Here is a 23,426-nt window from a genome sequence, read left to right on the forward strand (position 1 = left end):
TCAGAGAATGTCACAGACAAATCGATGTAGTAATTCAAGTTCACTTTTCACCATTAGCAGGGACAGGGATGGGAGAGAATGTATGCCCATGTCTCTGATCAGGTTGACATTTCTGCTGGGAATGTAATGACTGAACAGGTCCAGTCCACTGAGAACATCTCCTCCACAAGTCCATGGAAGCATACAGAATAGTACAGGATCACAGCATCACTCTCAGAAACTCTCATTTGTTTCTTCTGAGTGTGTGCAGGACACTCCAAATGGACTGTGCCCCAAGTCCACCCGGGATCAACTACTTATGAAGAGTTCTGGTGGATGTTCTCAGAAATACTCAAAGGATTCCAGAGATGTATCCAGGAGATTACGCAGACTTAACAAGCCACAGCGTTACATACCCTACTTGCCCTCTCTACACAAAGAGATACAAATAGTTCAACATGTCATCGAAGGTCAGGAAAAACACAACCAACAAACGTTAAAAGTATATAAGCCAACAGAGCTTAAGCAAAGATTCTACAAGAACTGTACCAAAGCTCTAGAAGATCTTACAGAGGAAGAAATCACTGTCGTTAAACAGCAGTTTGGTTAATCTTGCCCCTTTGTTGCCTTCTCAAGATAGTACACATTTACCAAATGGCGGTTCAGGTGCTTACTGTATTCACTTTCTTTGTTAAAAGAACGATCACAAAATATACACACATAGTTCTCCTTTATGGCCTCAGCTTTTGCCACTTCTTGAGATGGTTTCTGATTTGTTTCCTCCTGCACTGACCGAGCACCATTTAATCCAGAATCATCACTTCTTTCTGATATGTTATCACTTATATCACTACCATCATGACTGTGGATGCCCTCATCTTCTTCCATTTCCTGACTTTCGTTCACTGTTACGCTGCTGGGCGATGCTGTAGCCAGATCCACTTTCGTGCTCTGCTCAGGTTTTTGGGGCAACTGTGAAGATTGCGTTCCTTCTGGGTCTTCAGCCTGCAGCTCTTTTGTAGAACTGTCATCTTCTGGATGTGGCGCTTTTACAGTTTCTGTTTCACAAATTTCCATCGGCTGAGTTGTTTCAACCAAATCTGGATTAGCTACCGTTTCCACCTCACAACTGTGTGTAGTCTGAATCTCTTGGGCCAAATCTGGTAAAGTGTCCTTTAGCACATCAGTCTCCTTTTCCAAGGTGTTATCAGAAGAGTCCTCAGAGCTGGCTTCAGGAATGAGAGGTAGTTCTGTTTCAACTTCGCTCTGAGAAGCTTCTGCAGCCTTCTCTTCTGCCATGGGCGTTTCTTGGTCTTTCACCTCTAACTCCATGGTTTCGACCATATGCTGAGCAGGCTGTGGTTCTTCAGCCCGCAGTTCTTCTGCCTGCATCTCTTCAGCCTGTGGCTCATGATCCTGTGGCTCTTGATCCTGCAGATTCTCCCTCAGGACAAGTTCCTGGTTCTCCCCATTCTTTGGAGCATCAATGACAACTCCTTGGTTCTCTTCATTCCCTGGAGCATCAGTGAGTGGTGGGCCACTGCAAGGCTCATCAGCTGACTTAGTTTCTTCCTCTTGCGTAACAGACAATTCTTCAGAGACAGGAGCCTTATCTGGGACACTTTTGCCCTCTGGAGTTTTATTGCTTTTACTAGCCTTACTCTTCTGGGATTTCTTTTTCTTGTTTTTCTTATGGCAGGAATTTTGCTTTCTGGCTGTCTCTGATTTGGTTTCAACCTTTTGAGAGTCCTGACATCTGGAGGACTTTTTCTCTGTTTTCTTTTTCTTTTTTGCTATTACATCAATTTCTGGCACAGGATCTTTTTTCGAAGTCAAAGCATCAGCTTTTCTTTTTGACTTCTTTGTTTTACCAGCTTTCTCAGTAATTTTGTCAGGTTTCACAGCCTCCTTTTCAGCCACTGTCTTGCGACTTCGGGTGGTCACCTGGCCTGTACCAACACTGCTAGCTGGTTTCTTTTCTTTAGACAAGTTCTCCTTCTTCTCTTCTTTTACAGCTTTCTCACTCTTCTTTTCAGTAGATTCTTTCTTTGTTTTCTCTTGCCCCCCTTTATTATCATTACCAGCATTTTCTGAAGTGTTTGCTTCACTCTTTTTAGTCCGTAGTCTAACTTTCGAGACGTCCATTGTGATACCGCAGCAATCAGGATGCCTGGATTTAATGTGATACTGCAGGTTACATTTCTTGGATGCTGCATACTCACAGACAGGACACAGGAACTGTCGCGGACTGACGTGGAGCTCAACGTGCTTCTTAAAGTTGCTTCGGTCAGCTGTTTTGTACTCACAGTGGGGGCAGGTCAGTGGTTTGGGTCCATCGTGAACCTGCCTTGCATGCCGAGTCACTTCATGCTGGTTTGATGCCACATAGCTGCACTGCTCACATTTAAATGGCTTCTCACCTGAGGCAAGGAAGAGGAACAATTACCCATCATTTCATTAGGAACAGTAACTTAACCATACAGTGACACATTTACACATTGATTCATGCTTTTGTTTTCTTGAATTGAAAAAAATGATTTAACGTTAACACGTTCACAAAAAGACAAGCCACAAAATATAAAAAACAGAAGAAAACAAAAACAAACATGCAAGCAAAAACTAAGCCACATATGCTGGTCTATGATCAATACATACCAGGAGAGATCATTCTACAGAAATATTAGCAATTCGAATCCATACCAAACTGGTCCATTGAAGGCAGTGTAGAAAAATGAAAATTAGATATGAATAGTCTTACACAAACATTACACCAAATCTCACAATCTACTGTATTCTTCCAGAGTAAAATAACATTTTTTTTGAGTGACCAAATTGCCCCTCCACACATTTTATACAAGTTCCAGGTGATCGATGACTCATACTTTAACATTCATATCTAAAAGGCAGGTGTATGCCAGAAATAAAAACAGTCAGTCTTTTGTGCAGTACTTCACTTGATCCATGCTTCCACATGCTTGCAAAACTGTCAAATTGACACACCTCTGCAAGCAACAAATGAAAACATTTCAGGTATTAAAGATATTAACTCTTATTCCACATATTTCCCGTGAGCAGATTTCTCATCATTCAGCAAAATGATGAGAAATTCACATAGGCTTCCCGGTCTTATCCAAAATAAATGCTCCTATCAATGAAACAAGTTTGATTAGGCTATTGCCCAAGAGCTTTGCCTAAGTGTTGCAGAATTAGGGCTGGACTCGAGTCTCAGTTGTCTGCCCATGCTAACCCAACGTTATTTCAATTTCTGTAGTACTTAACCTCTATAGTTAAAACCATGCTAACTTTGGTTCTGTTTCCCAGGGTGCTTCACATCACATTGGGTGATGTGACCTTGGTATCAATAACGCTTTTTGCCACACATGACTTTTGATTTCTGGAATGTTTCTATACTATCAAATTCTAAATAGATAGAGAATAAGAGCCTAGTTTCCTATTTTAATTAACCTTACTCTCTGAGTCAACCTAGCTTAACACAGCCTTCCCAGATTCACATAACTCTGAAAGAGAAAGGGGTTGAGCTCTGGTGTGTACATCTCCATATGTTAGTTACTCATCACTGAGTTGGCTGGCAGTTACATTGGCTCCTATGGATGGAAAAATGTACTTGATGTGTGAATGTATTCTTGTTCTTGCCAACCTCCCATTTTCTCTGGGTCTTGATGAGAGCATCCAAGGATATCTTTTCTAAAATTACTGTGCACAATGTTTAAGTATTGAATTTTGATTAATGGTGTATGAATCTCATATATGTTTTAATGGATTTACATTTGGGATTGAAATTAAATAAATAAGAGGTTTTTTAGAATGTCTCACTTTCTTAATGCAACTGGGAAACCAGCTTCACTCCCTCCCCAAATGAACACAATGGAAATGGGATTGCGTTCAAGGGTTCCTGCATCCCCCATTTCCTGAACACCAGGCAAAGAAGAGAATGTTCCAGGAGGTGTGTATTTCCCATTTTGAGAAGGGTAGAAGACATGTGCAGCATTTGCCACCCTAACACATGTTCCTAGGCAAGAAGAACTACTATCAAATGATCAAGGCTGAATTAGGAACCTTGCGGTTCTCAGGGCCAGGTTAAGCTAAGAGTGAGGAGCCTTGGGGTGATTCTGGATCCCTCACTTTCTATGGAGGCCCAGGTCACCACAGTTGCCAGACAGGCTTCTTACCACCTTTGCCTGATCAGGCAGCTGGTTCCCTATCTCATCTCTCAGCTACAGCGATCCATGCAATGGTCACTTCCAGGTTGGATTACTGTAACTTGCCCTACATGGGCTACCCTTGAATCTGATCTGGAAACTGCAGTTAATGCAAAATGTGGCAGCATGCCTGCTGACTTTAATGCCTTTGCAAGGCTGCATTCAGCCAGTGCTTCGTCAACTGCACTACCTGCCGACTGAATACTGAATCCGGTTCAAGGTTATGGTATTGAGCTTTAAAGCCCTACACAGCCTGGGATAAGCATATCTGCAGAACTGCCCCTCCCCATATGTGCCCCAGAGAGCACCTCTTAGTAATCCCCAACCTGAGAGACATCCATTTAGCTTCAATCAGGGCTCTTTCGGCCCTGCTCCTCCTGGCCTGGTGGAACACGCTCCCACTTGGAAGCTACTACAGTGCTGTTAGAGCTACTACAGTTCCACAGGGCCTGTAAGACAAAGCTGTTCTGGCAGGCCTTTGGGTGAGGCAGTGGGAGTTAAACCATCTTAGCCTTCCCTGCCCTTAGTACCTGCCTAGTGCTTTCCAGAAACTGGGCATTATCTATGGGGCACTATATTCTAGGTACTTCCCAAAATATCTTATATATAAAACTCTTATCATTCAGGCTAGCTACGATTTCCTGTTGAAACATCACAGGAGACATTAGATTATTTGTGTTTTAACACCATCTTGTTTTAATTGTTTAAATTGCTTCACTATTTTTATATCATTGGTTTTATTGTATTTTTATGATGTTGTGAGCCGCCCTGAATCCATTTGTGAAGCAGGGCGTGATATTAAATAAATACAATGCACATTTATGTTAAGTTTCATTTTTAAAGGATAAATATAGTCATGGAGAGGGCTCAAATCAGATCAAGATCACAGCCCTTGAGGAGTCACCTCACAGGAAGAGACATGCAAGTACTGTTTTTTTCTCTTGGGGAAATCATAAGGGACCAGGGCAGAAACGAAATTGGGAAAATGGCACATGAGAAGGAAAAGTGCTACAGTTACAATACAATTAAACTGTAGTCTTTTAAAATTGGGGGGGGGGGATGTTGTATTGTGTACAGCATTACTGATGTAACTAACACGAATTTGAGCAGACTTCGGAGGATGGTGGAAAACAGGCGGGCCTGGTGGGACTTGGTCCATGGAATCACAAAGAGTCAGAATCGACTGTGTGACTGAACAACAACAACAAAAGCATTGTGTTACCTGCCCTGAGCCTTTAAAGTACATCTACAAATCTCTACTACCCAGAGGTAAACAAAACTTTGTTATTATTTCAACACCCCAGGACAGACACTTAGGATTTTTTTCTATTAATACTCAGATAAAGGGTTAAAGTAAATTTGAAGAAAGATCTCTGCTTTGCTTGAAGGTGTTTGTGCAACTGAAAAATCTGATGCAATAGCGACGGTGTGATTTATGTTTAAACGAGGCTTTATAGCACAGGCTGGGATAAAAGAAGCTTGGGCTAGAAAAATTCAAGGGAAACAGACCAGCAGATGAAGAGTTAACCACTCCTTTCCTGCTTGCAACTTCTCTGCTTCAAAGCAACCTCTTTCACAGATGCTTGAAAAGGAGCAAGGACCCCCTGGATACCTGCAGCTACAGCAACAAGCATAATTTGCCTCAGGATGCTGTAGATTTCTTGTGAGAAATGTCATCATTTCACTCTTCAGGATTCTCTTTTTAATTTATTTGTACCACAATCCTCATCTCTCATACCTCAGCCACAGGCACTGTTGCACCTCTGGTAAAATGGCATTATGCTATGGTGACAGGCATTTAAAATCATGGCCTGGAATATCCTTTTCTCCTCCCACCTTTAAAAATCTTGTAACTTGAGGAACAGTTCCGGCTAACTCAGAAGTCTTCACACTGCATTGTCTTAAAAAAGTATTATGTGGTCTCTAATAACCCTACATTTAGCACATAGGCCAGGATCCATTCAAAACATGTCCAAATGTCCTGCTTACACACACCAGCTTTTCCCCCCTTGTTTTTCCTTTTAGAAGCTGCCTTAGTCACCTGTCTAGAAATTCTAAATTATTATTTCAACACCCCTACACAAATTCAAACAAATGCAAAACCAGTGTAAAGAGTACTTGAAAGTGCATACTGCACCATATATCAGTAGTACTTAGCATCTTCAAACTATCCTTGTGCCTGAGCTACATAATGCTACCTCGAGTAGAATCCAGTTGTGCAAACAGCAAGGCTCATGAGCATTAGGTAGACTGGGCAGCTGAGGTCCAAGAAGATTCAACAAGAGTACTGAGCAGGAAACTGTTAACCAGCGTGCCAGGAGAATGGCCACCCCACCAGCTGTGCTAAGTCAAGGAATCTATCAAGTGAGCCATTAAGCCAGTTCCGCAGTCCAGCCTGCAAGGACTGACACAGAAACCAGGAACTGCACTAAAGAGGATGTTGCCCCCCAGTAGCTACTGCCTTCGCACCAGCTGTCTTTGCAGCTCTTCCAGAAAGCCTCTGGATACAACGATCCCATGGGAGCCTCTTAAATTCCAGTGAAAATATGATTTAAGCACACAAATTGTGCTAATTTATTATTTTCAATCTCATGTGTTATCATAGTAAAGGCATTATGTACCATTTTATGCTAGGACTGCTCCTTTTGCGATACAAACATGAGACTCTGTGGAGGCTTTACAATAAAGTTATAAACAATTACAGATGTGGAGCCAACAACAACTTTGAATAGTAATACACATTTGTCCATATGGCCACCAGATTACTAATGCGGTACACCATCCCACGATAAAGAAATGAGAGCACATTCAGAATGCTTTGTGCCCATTCAGCATAAAAGATGCATGACACGAGCATGAAAGCCATGACCAGGCCGAGATGCACATTGTTATTTCTTCCATTTTTATTACAACTCTGCTGTATCAAAACAATCAGCAGTGCTATGAGCTGAACACCAATAATTTTCATTATCTATTACACTTTTATCCCATCCCTCCTCCAAGGATATCAGGGTGCCGATGATGGCTTTTCACTCTCCATTTTTTCTTCATAACAACCTTGTTACATCATAGGATGCAATCCTAAGTACACTTTTCTTGGGAGTAAGCCCCACTTAATAAAATCAGACTAACCTTCTGAATTAACCTTCTTAGGATTGCTCTCTCAGTAATATTATCTTGAGTTATTGCTACAATGAAAGGACACAGGAGTCAATTTTTGGGTGCATTTGCCTTTCGTTCATCTGTTTTCCTTCTATTGGTAAAAAAACCAGTCCTCCTGATATTACAGAACTGTAGCTTAAAAAAGCAGGCATCACGTCAGAAGACCAGGCTATAAAGCATGCTGGGTACCATGGTCTTATAGCAGTCCATTCTGTTAGGCAAGATGCACGTGAACATATCAGCAGAGTTTGATCACAGATGGGCTAAGCTCAATAAACTGCAAATTTAGTGAGCTGAAGAAGTGCTGCTTAGGTGGGTAATAAATAATCAATGTCCTTCATCCAATTAGTAAATAGCTACGTCTTTGTATTCCAAACCTTACTAAGCTTTGTTACAGTAACCAACAAGACTAGATATTGTTCTACTTTGGAAATGATGCCCATCAGGATTGTTGGTGCATCTCCCAAAAATTCAACATGTCTAACTGCAGAAGTTTCTTGACGACTGATATACCCTTCATGGATAGGCTTCCCAACCCCCCCGCCCTGGCGGGGGACTCCAGAATTTATAGCCTCCTCCCCCGGTCTCCAAAAGTCCAGAAGCGGGGGGAGGGGGGGAACTTCATGCCACTCTCCCGGAGAGAGCCTGCCTGATTCCCTGCACCCACCGAAGGCTCGGCACTGGAGTCCAGTCCTCACCCAGGCATGCTAAGCAAGAGCCGAAAAAGAAGGGAAGGGAGGGTGTGTGTGTGTGTGTCCTGTCCTGTTAGTAAGGAAGATTTGTAGAGGTGGTTGGTGTGTAAATAAACATTCCTTCCAGGCACAGAGAGAGGGAGATCTAGCAAACATTTTCTCGTCACACAAACCTGCCCTGTGTCTTCACTGCAGAACAGAAAGGCATGAGGTGTTCTTGATGAGATTTTGAATGATGCATGAACTGATAAACTGCCTTGCCCTCAACCTGTCAGCAGCAACTTCTGCAGAACTTTGCAGTAGAATATTTATTGAGAACTTTTGGGGTTGTTTTGCCTTTAAGAAGAAAAGCCTCTCTTCCAGAACAGGAAGTGCAGTGGATGTGTGTGCAGGCAAGGAGTAGTCTTCTGACGCTGTTTTGCTCTGTGACTAAGGTGCTTTCTAAAGCTTGATTTTAAATGATTTAAGGTATCGGTTTAGAGTACTTAAGTTTTCGTTTTATGTGCTTCTCAGCCGGGTTGGCTAAGCGCAGTCCCAGCCTTGCGTTCTTGTGGAGACTGTTTATTTTTTCATTGTCTTATCTGATTTATTGCCTCCTCTGCTTTTATTGCCTTTGGCTACCCCATGTTCAGCTTAACTTTGGTATATGCTGGCCCGGGTGTCTGGAACATTCTGAAGAAATTTGTCTTAATTTTTAAAACCTTGCTAAAACTTTGAACCCAGTGGCACCTTTAAGACCAACAAAGTTTAATTCAAGGTATATTTTTTTCATGTGCAAGCATACTTATTCAACTGATTTGCAGATTACAGAAGTCATTTTCACTTGAGAAAATGGGTGTTAAAACTAACCTATTTTTATTTGCTAGCATTGTTTAGCTGAGTTAATTATCCTGCTCTCCTTCCCCCCCCCTTAAGATATAGCAGGTTTTTTATCACAACAAACACACCAAACAAACCAATCCTATAACGACTGTGGGGAGGGATTTTCCAGGTAAAGATCAGACAGTTTGACAGGAATTGTATTTTTTGTGAAAAGGAAGCAATATAGTTTATTGCATTATGAATATGTTGGTTCTAGATGACTTTTAAACATATTTTTGAGCAATGTTTCCTCTAAGCTGAGTTAGTGTGAGCTAGTTCAGTTTTTAGTTTCCAGCTCACACATTTTGGTCTTAGCTCAGGAAAAATGGCCCCACATGAAACTAATTTATGCAGGAGCTCATGACTTCAATGCCAATAGCTTACAAAGTAGATTTTTTGCTCACATGACCCCACAGTTTAGAGGGAACATTGCTTCTGAGTCTCAGGTGTTCTAAATGCAGTACTGCAGATATTGTTTTGATATTGTGTTCTTTTCTAATCCCACTAAATGAAAAGATGAATAACTGATACTTGAAAGTATTTCCTGGAATTATGGCATATCTCCAGATTACAAAGTCAATTTCTGCTGGAGAAAATGGATGCTTTGGAGGGTGGACTTTGGGAGCATTGTAATCCACTAAGTTCCGTGTCCTCCCCAGGCTCCACCTCCAAGTCTCCAGGAATACCCCAACCTGGAGCTGGCAACCCTACTCCTGCCTCTGGTCAGTGACAGGTCCTGGCAACCCTAGAGCTATTCTATTACATGATGGTAACCAGAGCTGCTTATTAGGATTTTTGGTAGGGGTGATATATGCAAACCTCCACTCCCAATTGCTAGACATAGAGGAGGACATAATATGCTCTAGTGTGCATATAAGAATTTTCTCTGCTGTGAATTATCTTAAGCTTCCAAATTGCCAAGTTCCTGAAGCATAAAGAGCTACAAATTCTTTTTTGTGGCAAAGAGAATGCAACTGAGAAATACCTGACCACAGAATTACCAGAGGTCTGATAGAGCTACTTAGGCTTGTAATTGTGTTTGACCTGAGAAGACAGCAGTAACTAAGTCTTACTAGGTTGGGAATGGCTTCCACTGTTTAAGAGGGAAGCCCATATCTGTTTTGAATTAAGTGACATTATTTAGCAAGCTTTCATCCAAATTTGTCAATTAGAATCTTATCATTTGAATTGAGTCTAGCACTAAAGTCTCTCTCCCCCCCCCCCTTTAGAATCAGGTGTGCTGGAGTATCTAATAAAAGTTCTTCAATAAAAAATTCAGATTAATTACAGCACCTTGCTATATCTGATCATTTTTGCTGGGGAGGGATATATACATTTAGTATTAGAAGAGACCCCATTTTGAAGTGTAGGAGGATAGCCATTGCCCATGGGTTTGAATTTTTTAGATGGACACATTCAATTTCAGTGATGTAGAAATTAGGATTCCTAAACCCCCATGAAGGGTTTTAGAGGTGGGGTTTGATGCAGTGTGCTGGAAGTGATATAGAGGAGTGAAGCTCAGGAAGTGACATCACTTGACCTTTGACTTGGAAGTGATGTCACTTCCTTGCTCCTGGCTCCACCCCCAAAGTCTCCTGGCTCCACCCCCAAAGTCCCCAGATATTTCTTAAATTGGACTTGGCAACCCTATTCATGGAGCATGGAATAAGCTGTAAGGGATGAAATGTTAAAGCTTCCCACGGCAACTTCATGTGTGTGGCTCGTTCTCTTGACATCAGCACCTTTCACAAATAATACGTGCTGCAATCTTTCAATGTTTATTATTTATTTTATTAAATTGGATTTCTTGGCCACCCTTCCCTGCAAGCAGGGCTCAGAGAGGCTTACAACAGAGGGCTAGTGAGAGCTAGTTTCTAGTCGTCTGTCTTCAAACCATGTTCTAATAGTACTTAAATTTTCAATTTTGTGTGATAGTCTCCAAGTGAAGTCACACACTTATCGTGATCCTCAGGTCCATGGAAGCAGATTTCATCGTATCAGGGAACAGTGGCAGAAGAGAAACTAGCGACCAGGGAAGCATACTATGAGGATAACTTGGATGCTGCCCAGGACAAATTTCTTTTAAAATTATTGTTAATTCCAGGACTTCAATGAACATGCATGATCAAACAGTTTTTCTACTAACTCTTGACAACAGAATGATCTCTTAATATGCTCATGCAGTTGATGAGATATGAAATTTTCCTTTTCAGTTAATTCAGTTTGACAGCCATTTTAAAAAACAAATGGAAGTAATCAAAACTGATAATAGCTTGCCCTGAACTGGATAGCCCAGCAAGCCTGATCTTGTCAGATCTTGGAAGCTAAGCAGGGTCAACTGTGGGCAGTAGTTGGATGGGAGACTGTTCTTGAAATACCCAATTAGGATGCGGGGGTAGGCTTTATTCAGCCACCTCCCTAAATATCCTCTAAGCCCCCAGTAGGGGTCAGTCATTAGAGGCTGACATGACATACAAGTGCAGACACACACACACAAAATACAAAACAAAAAAAACTGATAATAGCTCCACATCTGCAATGGTTCATAATGTCCAGAGTTAAGGTATCAGTCAATTTTATGCTTGTATCACTTAAGAAACAATTCTTACATATATATGTACTACCATATGAATAGCTATACATACATGCACAACATGTTAACAGGAAAGATAGCAAAAGAAAACAGAAGAGGGCAGAATTACTGTTAACAAATATTTGACTCCACCAGCTTCTGAGCCCCACTTCTTTGCCAGAGTTCTTCAGAAAGCATCACTGCCTAGTACCTACCAACTACTAGCAAAAGAAAACAAGCCTCCTTTCTGTCCTGAATGAGCCCACTCCCATGTCCCAATGATCCTCAGTAACATTTTCTGCGAAGTATGGTGGCAAAAGTGTTCAGTCAGGAAAAATCAAGAACGAGCAGGAGGAAATCTTTCAGTACAGTCCTAAACACAGTTGCACCCTTCTAAACTCACTGACTTCAATTGACTTAAAAGGGTGTAACTTTGTTTAGGATTTCACTGTAAGGGATTCTGACGCCATGTGGAAACCATACTGTTTCTATTCCTGATATTAAACTATTTATTTATTAATTGTGGGGATGTTTTTGCATGGTGCACTAAAAACCTCCTTAGACTATAAAATGAGATATTAATATTTTTGAATGCATAAAAATAGAAAGTACATAACAGTTTGGCGATCCCGGTGGATTGTCTTCTAAAAGGAAAATACAGGGAAAATATCAGGGGCACACCCAGCTTTGAATCTTAGTCTCAGTGTTGTTACCTTAAGACAGAGGTGGGGAACCTCTGTCCTGAGGGCCGTATACTGCCCTTGAGGTCACTTGGTGTGGCCCTCGGGGATTGCTGGACCGAACCGAGCCATGTGGCAGCCTCCTTGGGGCCTGGCTGACCAGCAAGGATTGTGGGGCCCAGCTGCGCTGTGCAGCAGCCTCCCCAGGGCTAGGCAGGGATTACAGGGCCCAGATGTACTGTGTGGCAGCCTCCCTGGGACCTGGCTGGCCATCCAGAATTGCTGTAGGGCCTGGAAAAGTTACTGTCACAGTTCAGTTTGCACTTGATTATCCCAGATGGTGTGACCTAATATGCTAATATTAGGGGATGTGGTATAATATGCTACTGAGTTCCTGCTGGGCTTTTTCTACAAAAAAGTCCTGAACCTATGCATTAGCCTAGGGTGGCAGGCCGTGTGTGTGTCAGATTAAGCTCTCCGCTCATGACTTCAAACAGAAAAACAATTATTTGCATTAATTTTGCTGGCCTGAATCATTCTTCCTTGTTGGAGCACTGTTTTTTAAGTTGATAATTTTTATGGCCCACGACAGATGTTATAAATATTCATATGGCCCTTGGCAGAAAAAAGGTTCCCCACACCTGCCTAAAGATAACAAAATATATAAAAGTGAATTGGGAAAGAATCTGTGAAAAAATGCCTCACCCCCAGCATAATGAAAGCTATCTTAATCGAGAGCAGCTGGAATTCACCTAGTCAAGAGTCAAATATCACAAATAGTTGAAGAATTATCTGGAAGCCAGTGTTTCTTTCTGGACATACCTCTGATGGGTGACTACACAAATCATATATCCCAGGGTAAGCAATACAGTGCATTCGGCTGGCTTCTACTTAGCAATTCAGCAAGAAACCTTTAGGAAACATATGTGGCCTGCAGTGCAGACCATGCCTGTACCAGTTTATTGAGCATATAAGCAATATTACCAACTTCTTAACCACCACAGCTCTTGAACTGCCTTGTTACCAACCTGAATGAGTGCGCATGTGCCTGGTTAAATGTGTCTTCTGAGAACTTGAATACGGACACATGGAACATCGATAGGGACGTTCTCCTAAGAAAACAAACAGAGGCATTAAAATAAGCACACCACATGCTCAAAATAAAAAAAATTAAGCTACCAAGTATGAAACTGACAACATAAGCGAGAGCTGCAAATCCTTGTAACCTATGCTACCTTAGTAAGCAAATGTATCTTGCCATCTTAGAGGTAAGAAAGAGAATTAGAAAACAAATTGTAGTGAAGAAAATATAATATTATTTGGGCAGGAACAATCTCATACAATTACAATAGAAAGGTCTACAAGCATGTTGTTATTTTATAACACCGAACTCTTTTATGACATATTGAACAACATATTAACTATTATCAAAATTCATATTTAAACAATAACTGTATCCTTGAAAACAGTGTACTTGTCCACAGTACTCATAGGAATTACCTACATACAGACTGCCCTAGACAAAATCTTTAATGCTGTACATTCTAAGTGAGTAAACTGTGAGTAAACTCTTTCCAAAAATGTATTTTTTACAGTGCATAGCAGGTTTGTTTGTTTTTTCAAGTGCTACCCCGGATTTCACCAGTCCCCTCCCTTCCCAGTCTTCACATCTCTAGTTTTTACACCAGCAATTGAACTCAATGAGAGTGGACTAAGGCCCCCTCCCCACATATACCTGCCTCCCACTTTACCAGTTAATCTCAGCTTTCCTATTATATAAAACCCCAGTCAGGACCTCACAGCTCAAATAACAGGGAACAGAACGTAGAGTTATCTCTCTGGCTTCATGTCATATGTATTAAAATACCTGGGAGTAGGAGGGACTTTGATTCTAAGAACATGCACTTTGCACAAAAACAGAGCCCTCTGCACAAACACCATCACAGAATATTGTTAGCACTGTTCAGAAAATTCTTACAGATACTCCACCTCAGAGCAGGAAGACTGGATTGAGATTCGATACATCAAACTATGACTGCAGCAAACATTTTCATTCCCACCATCCACATGAACCTACTGTGTTTTAGTTCAAAAACTGTTCTTCCTTGAATGGTTGCTCTGCTTTGGGGTTGCCAGCTTTTTTTTCTAAACTGGCTCCTGCATAATGCCAAATTTCTTAACAGTTGTTCAGCCAGCACAGGTGCACATAAGAGTGTCCCACTCAGTGACAGCATCAGCTTTAGCTGTGATTCTGCAGCTGTCAATTCAGCTTTTAAAGGTACGGAAGTCTTGCTACACCAAGAGTTTACAATTGTTTTCACAGCTCCATTCCCGATGCTGTTCAAAAAGCATTTGGAATATTTCAAAACTGCTTCTGTTTTCACAGGATTTGATAGATTACATATTTTTCTCATTTCTACTCCATGCTACTCCCCAGTGTGGACCCCAAAACAGCTTACATAATTCTCCATTTTATACTGGATCTACGCGGCTTGGTACTACTCTCAAACATCTGCAGCACTGGCTGAACTGAGAAGGGGCAAGAGGTTAACAGTTGTTGTTTAGCAACAATTCCCAAATCTCTCCTGATAAGCACAAACCATGAAGGTTATGTGACAGGGATGGGAGATGGAGAACAAGGGTTGCTTGAAGGACAGCAGGCAGTGATAATTAACCTCATGAGTGCAACAAAGGAAGGCCAAATGGAAAGGGATTCAGCAAATTTATTGGAATATGGGGCAGCCAATCACTATGACTGGCCCATCCTTAGTGATTGGGTTTGATAGTACAAAATATGAGCTATGCCTTGGAATCATTTCAGAGCTGGTAAAACTTGTGCTGTATGAGTGTGCTATGCCTTTCTTGGCTTTCCAACCCTGGTAGATACAACTGTTTTCATCACAAGGATCAATAAAGGATGTCAAATGCTCCATGCTATCTTTTTTTCCCAGTGTGTTCAGCTGGTAGTATGGTTAGAGAAATGCAATGCGTGCTTTGTGTTCTAATACTGCCCTTTCCTTCTGTTTTGCTTCTGATTGGATTGTTTCTAGCCAGAAAGTGAATTGTCATTTCTAGCTTCTCCCTTCATATAGTTTCCCACATGAGCACTTTCCTCCTATGAGCTATTGAGAGATGACAAAAATGCCTTTTGTGAATACTCTGTTGTGTGCTCTTCTATTGTTGTTCTAGTGTGTGTGTGTATGTCCTTTGTTTTTTTAAAAAAGCTGCTCCTCGGGACATTCTTTCCCTCTGCAAAACTCTTTGCTTGGGACAGGCAAGAAGCCTTTTGTGGGATTTTCCTCTGCCATGTGAACTGTGCGTCTGGATGATCTAAACAGAACAAGCAATGTTTCTTCCTTGAGTATCCATTTGTCAAAAGGATTATTTGTTTGCAGAAGACCTGAAGCCTCAACTGCAGAGCCCCAAAGAGTGTAATGGATACAGGGTTCCTACTGGGTAAACCTCCATACAGCAGAGGGTGCTGTGTTATGACTAGGTTCTTCATCAAGCAGGTCTGTCAACCCAAGGAAGAGAGATCACAACAAGGAATGAAAAACATGAATCCAAAGCCCATTTTTTGCTTCATATTTACTGTCTAGATGAAGATTCTTCCCTTCTGCATATTAGGACACAACTCGTTATTAAATTTTTAAAAAATATTTATACTCTTCCTTTTTGCAAGTCTCATAATCCACTAAATTTCTATCTTGCTAACTCTATTTCTAAGCCTACTATGAAATTCTCTGCAACAAAACCACTAAAATAGTTTGTTCTTTCCATATGTGATACTTAGTTAATTGCTGTCTTGGGGCGGGGGGCAACAAACAATCTTAGCCTAACTTATGGCAGCTTTATTAGTGCAAAATCTGAACAAAAATGGGGAAATAATTCATGCTGACACTTCATGCTCACAGTTGTAATTTCTAATACATGCAGCCCATTTTCTATGGTTGGATTCTGGGAAATGTTGAGTTCTGTTATATGAGAAATATGGCTAGGGTTGCCAGGTCAGGGTGGGAAAATACCAGGAGACTTTGGGGGTGGAGCCTGGAGAGGGCAGGTTTGGGGAGGGGAGAGACCTCAGCATGGTACAACTCTATAGAGTCCACTCTTCAGAGCAGCCATTTTCTTCAGGGGAGCTGGAGATCAGTTGTAAAAGCAGGAGATCTCCAGGCCACACCTAGAGGCTGGTAACCCTAGAAATGCCAATCCATTCAGGAATTTCTTAATTACCAATACTGTCAGATCCATAAGTCCAATCCTACGAACACTATGGCTGCTGGTAACAGAATGCTAATTAATAAAAGCTCAAAATTATTCCAGCTATTCTTGTCACCATTAATTCAGATAACTGGTTTCTAATTTGCATTTCAAAATTAAATTAGTTTTTGTACTAACTTTACATCTGGTGATTCTTGGCAATGTTATTATTTTCTACTTCTGCATTTGTTTTAAAAGTAATTTTGTTTTAAATGTTTGTGATGGACTCTCACAAACAATAAGAGGAGGAAAAAGCTGAGCAGGGAAAACCAAGTTAGCTGACTGTTCAAAGTACTTTCCAAAGCACAAAACACCGTTGGCTTTTTTTTGTCTATGAACAGAAAAAGATTTAATTTAGCTATCATGGGTAGTAGCTGGGACAATAGTGTCTACAACAGTGACCACTGCCCCTTCAGCACTGTGACAACAAAATTAAAATGTAATAAAATCAATTTACACTAGGTCTGCATTCTAAAACCAGTTTGCTCCAAATTAATTCTTTTAAAACCAAGTATTGTTCTGAAATAAAAGGGATTGTGGCCTGATGCGTATGGCTTTTAACCTAGTCAAGTATAAAACGTGTTTATATACCCTGAGTTTCCCCATGTAAAAAGTCTAATGTGTAGGTTATGAAGAATTCAAGAAATGGGGGGGGGGGAACAGTGGCTCAGTGGTAGAGCATCTGCTTGGGAAGCAGAAGGTCCCAGGTTCAATCCCCGGCATCTCCAACTAAAAGGGTCCAGGCAAATAGGTGTGAAAAACCTTAGCTTGAGACCCTGGAGAGCAGCTGACAGTCAGTAGACAAGACTGACTTTGATGGACCGAGGGTCTGATTCAGTAGAAGGCAGCTTCATATGTTCATAAGTCCCTCTGATGTGATAGACCCAAATATGCAAAGTGTGCTGCATCACAATAACAATTATTATTCAGGGGGAAGTATTATATTGAGCAGTGCACCTGAGTAGAACAAACGCAACACTCTTAGTACTCATCTAGTTTGGCAGGAACATTCTAGGGCCCAGCTATTAAAACCGTCAACAGCTGGAAAGTGGTGGTAGAGTGGAGGACTGACCTCTGGGAGCTCCCACCTATCATTTCTAACTACTGCCAATGTTTTGCCAGGTCCCAAAAGATGCTGCAGTACTTGAAGAAGTTTCTTTCATTAGGCTGGGGTGGAAAAAACAAAGCTTCATCTGTAAGCCACACTGTGAATCAGTCTAGCTGAGAAGCAAGGTTTAAATACATCAAATCAGTAAGTGTGGAGATACAACACTCACCTGTATGAGTTCGAATATGTTGAATATAGTTGTTCTTTCTGTCAGAAAAGTAGGAGCACTGTGAGCATGTGTATACTTTCCGTGGAAAATGGTTTCTTAGATGCTTCTTCCAGTGGTATTCACTGACTGTCATATATGTGCAGATGGTGCATTTGTAGACCCGCTCATTTTCTCCTACTTTGTTGTGGTGTTTCAAGTGAGCTAGATAGTGATCATATCTACTAGTGTTATAGCCACAGCGATCACATCTAATGGGCCCCTTGGAGAAATCCACCTCATCTGTGCCACTAGACTCCGTTTCTTTAGACTGGCCATGCTTCTCAGCTTTTTCTTCTACAATGAATCTGTTGGCACCATGTACCCGGATGTGATCCACAAACTCCTTCTCTGACTCTGTCTCATACTGACAAGGCTTACAACGAAATGGCTTGTTCTTTGAGCTCTTACATTTCTCATCTGTGGTCTCTGGAGCATCTGGAACATCTGATGCTTTCTGAGGGATGTCTTTGCCTGGGCTAGATGGAACAGAAGACTCAGTCACTGCTGCAGTTTCAGTATCAGGAGCCACAGGGGCTTCAAGGGCTGCCAGTTCCATGTCTTCCAGGCCTTCATGATCACTCTCCACATCATGTGCATCATCTATATCTTCTCCATCACTGTCTGAAAAGTTGGTGTTGCCCACAGTTGTCAGTTCAGCCATTTGCTTCTCTTCACCAACCATGTAATCACAGCAGCTGCCATTAACTTCTCCCGTCAGGGCAACATTGGCCAACATAATTAGCTGAGGAGCTGCCAGCTCAGCTTTTGAAAGTTCAGCAAAGTCATACATGTCGTTTGGCAGCGCCATGCCAAGGTTAGTATTGCCAGGGAACAGGCTGTTGCCACCAGACTGCCCTATTACCTGTGTTGCCATAGTAACAATTCTGTTAAAAGGAAACGAAAGAAAAGATTTTATGAATGCCACTCTTATAAAGAACCCATTCTATAATCTTCAAAAGCAAAAGAATTTCAGGTAATACGTACTTAAAATCAGAAATTTAAAAAAACTGTAATATCAGGAGGTTTCTGAGATAGTTTCTCTTGTTTTTATTATTTTTCTCCCTTGATTGAATGCTTGCTTTTATTCTCTGCTCATAAGGGACTTTTTTTTTTAATCGACTTGAGTAGCCGCTAATATTTTACCATGGACAAATATTGTAACACACTTTACAAAATTTACACATTTTATATAAGTAGTTTGCTTTAAAAAAAAATGTATTCTATCACCATCCAAGAACAAAGAAAGAACTGAGGATACTTTGGTCCCCAGCCCTTTAAGAGTCAGTATCTCTCTTTTACAAATGAACTCCATACACTCTACTGTGGTCATGGCCTAATTTATAGGTTGACTTTTCTTTCTTTTTTAAGTTTTGCAGCTGTTTGGTTATTCCTGGGTTTATGCGATAAAAGTCAAGAAGTGCACAGTCTCATGAAATGAAAGTTAAATATATTTTTAAAATAACTGATTACAGCTGTTTGGAATTAAACTGTCATTATTTCATAAGAATTAACCATGAACGATTATTTCATAAAAATAATCTAACAATATATAACCTACCAACTGACCAACTTATTTTAGAGTATATAAAGGAAAGTCCAATTTACATTATTTAAAAGCCATATTCCATATCTTGCAATGGGAAATAGATACCTAGCATGTTTTAGTTGAATTTGCATGATTTTATTATCATTCATAAATTTTAAAAAGTAATAAAATAATGTTTTTATTTCATCTTCTATCATGTATTACAAAAAAACCGCACCCACAAACAGGACCATACTGGGTCCAGTAACTCAGCACAAAGGCCAGCTTCTCCCATCCTAACTTTCATACACACCATGCAATAGTCATAACCTTCCGCTGCTTCAAGACCTTACTTTCAAGCACTCTCAAAAAAAGTCCACAGCGTATTCCTGTATAACCAAGCTACTAAAAATCAATGATGGGCTACACTAAGGCTACCTCAAGGTATGAGCTTCCCAGTACACTCTTCTCAACAGGAGCTTCGAAACCAAACAACCAATCTATTGTTACTAGTGGTAATATACATGCTACAGCAGAAGAATTCTATCAAACAAGAAGCTTAAAAAGCCATTTAGTAGAAGAAGGAATGGGGGGAAGGGAGGTCAGATGAGAACAAAGAAATTAACAAATAACCCAAGGTAGTCATGGTTCAATAGAGGTCAAAGAGCAGGACTAAGAGTGTAGGTATGCAGACACATAAGCATTGTGGGAATGTGTCTGTCTGTTCACATTTGCCTGTATATATCTCCAGAACAAACTGTCAGTTCCTTGAAGGCCTAACGTTGGAACCACAATGATTAAGACAGATTATAATTCCCCTTTTATGAACCAGCACGGATTCTGGAACACACATCACTTTTTACTACTATAATTATACAGACTGCAAATGTGAATTACTCAAGTACACCAGAGTCAAATAATCTGTGTGAAGTGATCTTGAGTATGCATCATTCAAAACTGAGAAGCAGGAGCATCTAGTAATGGAACAAGAGCATCTAGTAATGGAACAAAGGCCCATGCAGTCCAAAATTCTGTCTCTAGTAGGGGTCAGAATGAAGCCCCTGCAAAGCTCACTAGTAGTGTATGAAAACCAATGCTACCCCTCCCTGCTAATGTCTGATGAGACACCAACAGCTGTTGCAGAAAATCTGCTGGTATTACCACGCCAAAAAGTAATATTGCTATTCTATAAATTCACTGCATTTGGCCTTACTTCCCTTGATACTTCAGTCTCCACTAAAACCTTTTCAGAAGTCAATCCATATGAATGGACTACTCAGGATGTTTATTTAAATTTACAGCACAACCACATGGGATCACAAAACCAATATTTAAACTTACTCTACTCATCCAATCTTATTACACTGTTCCTGTTGCATTGATTTTGTAATCTAAACTGAGTATCAGCAAGAAAGCAGGACTATAAAAGAAATAAATACACATAACATTCTAATTCTAGCAGGAACTTCCTAACTATTCAAATAAAACACAGAGCAGTGAAGCTTAACGTGTAAAGGCATGTGCTCCATTTTAATTCAGATTAAACACATCCAGAGTAAATACAGCCCTACATTACTTTAAGCATAGTTCAGCGATTCAGAGCAAAACTGGGGTGGCTATCCATGCTTTAAATTGTGTGATTAAAGATTTATTTTCAAAATGCGGGGATTACACCAGGAGTTCTTTTGACCCCCTTCTCCTTTGCTATATTACTGAAAAAGTCACACATTTATGCTTATTCCTCAACAACAAAAGTATGTCAGGCAGTTCATTTGTGCTTGAAAGGAGCTAACCAACAGCAGCTGGGGAGGGGGGCGGGCGGCAGACATATACTTCAGCACTGGTCTCATTTTGGCCTAAGCACAAACCAGCTCAATGACCTACATACGCAACACTAAAGTCGGTCTCCAAACGGCAAGCAAAGAAAACTAGCTCCATCCGAAAGTTTTCAGGTGCCGAAAGAAGTCTCTCTCCAGGCAAGGGCCGCTTGCAGGCGGTTCCTCTGCATATTTACTCATTGGGTAAGTCCTGCTGAGTTCAGTGGGTCTTACTCCCAAGTAAGTACTGAAAGAATTGCCATCTGTAGGCTACAAATACTCAGAGGAGAGACTGCAATTAAAGCAGTGTCCCCCCGCCCCATGAATTTCATGTGTGCCACCAGCCCAACCACCATCGGCTTGCTCTTGCATTCCAGAAATAGGCATTCGGCCATTTTCTCAAATACCAAGTTGAAGCAGCACAAAGCAGCTCTTTGCGCAAAAATCTTGCCTGCAGCACACATCACAAACTCACTAAAGTCGGCGAGCTTTTGTTTTGTTTGTTTTTTCCCGAGCAGGCCTCGCCAAAACTCCCCCGCTCCCCGTTGCTCCCCCATTTTGTCTTTACTCCGCGTCTTTAAAAAAAAAAGTTACCATAACTCCTCCGCAAACTTTCTCTTGCGGGGTTTCCCGAGTCAACGATTTGCCCAGCCCCAACCAGCCCCCACGCTCAAGCGCCAGCAAAGGCGGGATGGGGAACCTTCCCTTTCTCGCCTGAAATATCCCCCCCCCCCAAAAAAAACCTAAGAAATTGGGGCGGGGCGGGAATGAAATTGTTACCAGGTTGCCGTTTGCTAAGGTAAGCGATATTTACATGGCGAGGGGGTTTTTTTCGGGGTGGGGGTGGGAATGCTCACAGATCCCACGATGAGACTTGGGAAGAGAGTTTGAGGAAAGGCGGGGGGGGGGGGGAGAAGAAGTCATCCTGCTCCCTACTTTAATAACAATTCGAGAGGAGCAGCCGGGTGAAGTTTGTTGCTGCCAAACCAAAACAGAACTGGAATAAATCGTTCTGTCTCCAAGGTGTGCCACTGGACTTGGGTTTTGTGGCTTCGGCCAGCTGCGTTCCGCCCCCGCCCCCCCCCCAAGCTCCAGGCACACACGTCGAGCCTGCACCAACTCTTACCCACACACGTCCGTGGTGGGGGGAAATCTCCTGGCTCGCTCGCCCTGTGCGCTGGCTGGGGGAGGAGAATAGAGCCTGCATGTGTGTATGTGCTGGGAGGCAGTGTCCCCTCCAAGCTGAGTTGGAGTGAGCTAGCTCACAGATTGCTTAGCCTCCAGCTCACACATCTTAGCTCAGGAAAAATGGCCCCAGAGCACAACCATTTAGGCCAGCAGCTCACAAAGTAGAATTTTTGCTCGCAAGACTCTGCAGCTTAGAGGGAACATTGGCTGGGGGGAGGAAGGGAGAGAGAGAGCAGTGCGCCCGCTTCCCTTTCCCTGGAGAAGGAAACGTGGTGAGGCCCACTCACGGCCCTGCCCCACTTGTAGGGCAGAGGGGAGGGAGAGAAAAAAAGACCCCATCCGCGCGACCATTCCTCGTGCGATTCCTCCCTCCCCCCCCCATGGAGTCACCCCACCCCCCTCGACTCACGGCGGCGGGGAGGGGAAGGGCGAGAAATCGCTGTCCAGCTTCCCACCAGGGCGGCTGCCCGCGGCCTCCTCAGCCCGAGCGGCTCCTCCTCGCCCAACTTGCCTTTCTTCCTTCCTTCCTTCCTGCCACTGAGGGCGGTGGGCAAAAGGGGGGGGGGGGAGACGTCGCCTTCGCGGGTGGGGTGGGCTCTTCCCAGCGGCTTCCTGCCTGCGGGAACCGGGGCGGGGGGGCTCCTCAGCCAGCCAAGCCTCTCCGCTCTCTCTCTCTGCCCGGGGCCTGCCTGCGCTCGCTCCCCCCACCGCCTCACTCCACCCCCTCCGCCGCCGTCCCATGCGCAGCAGCAGCCAGCCTTGCAGATCAGCCCTGGACAGCGCCACAAGCTCGGCTCGCGCCCGCTTTCTTCCCCCCCCCCCCTTCACGGGCCTCGCTTCGCCTGTGGGGGAAACTCGCTCACCTTCTCCCTCCGCGGCACCCCCCAAACTCCCTCAACTCGTTAGGGAAAAGAAGGCCCGAGCGAAGGGACGACGACGACCGAGGAGTCTCCTCAGGGCAGCGGCGCGCATTCCACCACACTCACCACCACCACCACGCGCGCGCGGCTGCGGCACCAACGGCCGCCACCGCCAGGGAGAGGGCGGGCCACGCCCACCGAGGCTCCGCGGCGGCCCGGCCACGCCCCCCTTTTGCTCATGGCTCCGCCGCCTCCCCCTTCCTTCCCTCCCTCAGGTCAGGCCTGGCCTAGTCG

The 23,426-nt window shown here is 42.7% G+C and overlaps 1 protein-coding gene across 5 annotated transcripts; it reads right to left on the reverse strand.

The window, feature by feature from the left end:
* Positions 1-125: 125 nt before the first annotated feature.
* On the reverse strand, positions 126-22,822 carry REST (RE1 silencing transcription factor). Of its 5 annotated transcripts, none has more exons than XM_060236950.1 (4): positions 22,682-22,822; positions 17,704-18,626; positions 13,195-13,278; positions 126-2,399 (listed from the first exon to the last, which is right to left on the reverse strand). In XM_060236950.1, exons 2-4 carry the CDS (start codon positions 18,614-18,616, stop codon positions 586-588), a joined length of 2,811 nt encoding a protein of 936 aa, XP_060092933.1. In that variant the 5' UTR covers positions 18,617-18,626; positions 22,682-22,822; the 3' UTR covers positions 126-585. The 5 variants fall into 5 exon arrangements, with proteins under 5 accessions (XP_060092933.1, XP_060092937.1, XP_060092936.1 ...); XM_060236954.1 differs by having other exon boundaries at positions 22,728-22,746; XM_060236953.1 differs by lacking the exon at positions 22,682-22,822 and adding an exon at positions 22,211-22,337.
* Between the last annotated feature and the right edge of the window lie 604 nt (positions 22,823-23,426).

The sequence above is a fragment of the Heteronotia binoei genome, chromosome 4 (assembly GCF_032191835.1).
Source record: "Heteronotia binoei isolate CCM8104 ecotype False Entrance Well chromosome 4, APGP_CSIRO_Hbin_v1, whole genome shotgun sequence".
Taxonomy (NCBI): domain Eukaryota; kingdom Metazoa; phylum Chordata; class Lepidosauria; order Squamata; family Gekkonidae; genus Heteronotia; species Heteronotia binoei.

Coding starts and splice junctions, on each gene's coding strand:
- REST (XM_060236949.1), bottom strand. CDS start 21,205: ATGGAGCTAGTTTTCTTTGCTTGCCGTTTGGAGACCGACTTTAGTGTT. Junction 18,627..21,155: donor GAGACCGACTTTAGTGTTGC/GTATGTAGGTCA, acceptor TCCTTTTAACAG/AATTGTTACTATGGCAACAC. Junction 2,400..13,194: donor GCACATGCGCACTCATTCAG/GTTGGTAACAAG, acceptor TCCTTGCCTCAG/GTGAGAAGCCATTTAAATGT.